Source organism: Chinchilla lanigera, unplaced genomic scaffold (genome assembly GCF_000276665.1).
Source record: "Chinchilla lanigera isolate Chin_1 unplaced genomic scaffold, ChiLan1.0 scaffold00046, whole genome shotgun sequence".
Classification (NCBI taxonomy): Eukaryota; Metazoa; Chordata; class Mammalia; order Rodentia; family Chinchillidae; genus Chinchilla; species Chinchilla lanigera.
In genome coordinates this window covers 3642503-3644838 of record NW_004955447.1, presented here as the reverse complement: position 1 = coordinate 3644838, position 2336 = coordinate 3642503, and the positions used below count along the sequence as shown (strand labels likewise).

The 2336-nt window shown below is 34.4% G+C and overlaps 1 protein-coding gene across 1 annotated transcript in view; it reads right to left on the bottom strand.

The window, feature by feature from the left end:
* LOC102029022 (UDP-glucuronosyltransferase 2B31) overlaps positions 1–2115 on the bottom strand; it is a 9955-nt gene extending 7840 nt beyond the window's left edge. The window contains 1 exon segment of the mRNA XM_013518534.1: positions 1335–2115. Within this exon segment, the coding sequence (XP_013373988.1) occupies positions 1335–2097 (763 nt within the window). The 5' untranslated portion in view covers positions 2098–2115.
* Between the last annotated feature and the right edge of the window lie 221 nt (positions 2116–2336).

Here is a 2336-nt window from a genome sequence, read left to right as displayed (position 1 = left end):
AAGAAAGAAAGAAAGAAAGAAAGAAAGAAAGAAAGAAAGAAAGAAAGAAAGAAAGAAAAAAGGAGAGAATAGGAAGAAAGAAAAAAAAAGAATAGGAAGAAGGAAAAGAAGAAAGAGAGACAGTAGAAATTACATAATGATGATCAAGTTGTCCCTTATCATGAATGGTATATACCTTTCCAAAGGCATTTGACTAATACAATGTATGATGGAGTTAAAGATGTACAAGCTTTTGCAAACTGAATAAAAATTGTTAATTTTTAGGTATCATAACTCGTACATATGATTTTTACATATGTGAGGAGAACATTTGAGATTTTTGTTTCTGTGTATGTTCCTGTAAAGACTTAGAAAGGGACAATGATTTCCGATATCACCTAAGTTTATTCAGAACAATAGACACTAAAATGAAACTCTATTGATTTAATAATCAATTAATATACTTTATAAAACTGTGAGATTGGCAGATCTGAAAATAAATAATGGTTTCAGTTCTATCATTGAATACAGCTACTATAATAATGGAAGTAGCTTTCTTGGGAGTTGTCAAACTATTTTCTGCAATTTAGTAGTGTGAACATTTCCCTGGTTTTGCAACTGAACTGAAAATTTCTAAAATTGGGGCTGATTTATTGTTCCTACTATTAATTTTCTTTAGAAGTTTGTGACATTTATTAGGTAGAAATATTTACAAGTACTAGCTTGAAAACTTTCAGAAAGCGTCAAAATAGAAGTGTATACTCACCCACAGTTTTCACTCTTTTTTTTAAATGAGGATACATGACCTTAAAAAATGATTAAATACATTTATGTCCCAATGACTTACAAAACATTTTTGAGTCTTTTCAGTGATTATTCATAACTACTAAACAAAAGAATGGGAAACCTTTAGCCAAAGGATATTGGTTATCTCGATTGTGAAGGAAATCTTCAGGTTATTTGGATAATATTTTGCCTTTAAATAACAAAACTTATGTGCTAAGGAAGCAGTTTACTCACTGATACACAGGAAATTGTGCTACTTCTTATCTGCACACATTCATTCTATGATAAAGGGAAGTTTCTATTCAATAAAAACTTTTAATATTGTATCAATACAGAAAGGTACAGAAAAGGTACAGAAAAGTAGGTGTCTACTTCCTCATAAAAGGCCCAAGGGCCTCACCCTCTAGTTGTTACATCTGGAGTGCTATGAATTCTAACTCAGAACATGAATGTAACTTTTTAAATAATAGATGTGAGAATGAAATTTTTACATCTAATTTCATTATTTCATCTGTAAAGCATAAATCTGTTATTGCCCATGCCTACAGGTTTCACCCAACATACACAACAATGGGAACTTCAGGAAATCAGTACAAAAAATGGCTTACCTAAAATTTCAGTGTAAAATTGACTCCACTTCTTCTCATTAAATGTCTGAAACCAGAAGTCAAAATACAGCAAGTGCAGCATATTTTTTACCCTCTCCATGAAAGTCATTTGACCGCTTAGTCTTGACAGAATAACAGGTACATAAGAAGGAGGAAACAGAAGGCCTGCATTGTACTTTTCGTATGTGTAGCCAGGAGAGAAGCGGAGGGTGTACACTAAAGGAATTTTCAGTAGTTCAGCCATCAGGTCCCCACCAGGAAACATGGCATCTGCAAGAAGGACGTCAAATTTTGATTCTTGTAGTTTTGTCAGAAGTTTCTTGTTCAGAACTGCACCTTTAGTAATGTTATAATAAACATCAGAAAGTTCCCAGAACATGCTTTGTAGTATGGGAAGATATGTCCAGTGGGTATCCATTTGTCCATTAACTGTCCAGTTATCAAACATTTGCTGAAAAAAAATCATTACTTCTTCTATACCAGAAGATGTAGGAAAAGTTTCAAATTTTATATCAGATGGACTGTTGAAATTAAGAAAAACAGCAGATGAAGGTCTGAGGACTGTCACCTCATGGCCCCGCTGTACAAGTTCAGTGAGGATCACCTGTATATTCAACCAGTGGCTAAACTCCATGGGCCACACCAGCACCTTCCCACAGCTCCCAGCACTAAAGTAACTGCACAAATGGAGCAGCAGCAGAATTCTCTTCATTATCCTCGACATCTTGGTAAAGCTGAGCGCTTCCTGTCATAGTACTCTGCTTGCTGTAATTACTAGTGATGCTTACTAGTATTTATTTAACGTGAACCAAGAAGTTAAAGTATAACTTTCACTGATCAATGTCCTAGTAAATTTCCTCATTGCTGAGGCAACACATAAAACCCAAAGTTCAAGTGAAAGTGTTTGTGTGGCTCACAGTTTGTCGAAATTTTAGTCCATAATCTTGTGGCTCGGAGGCATGT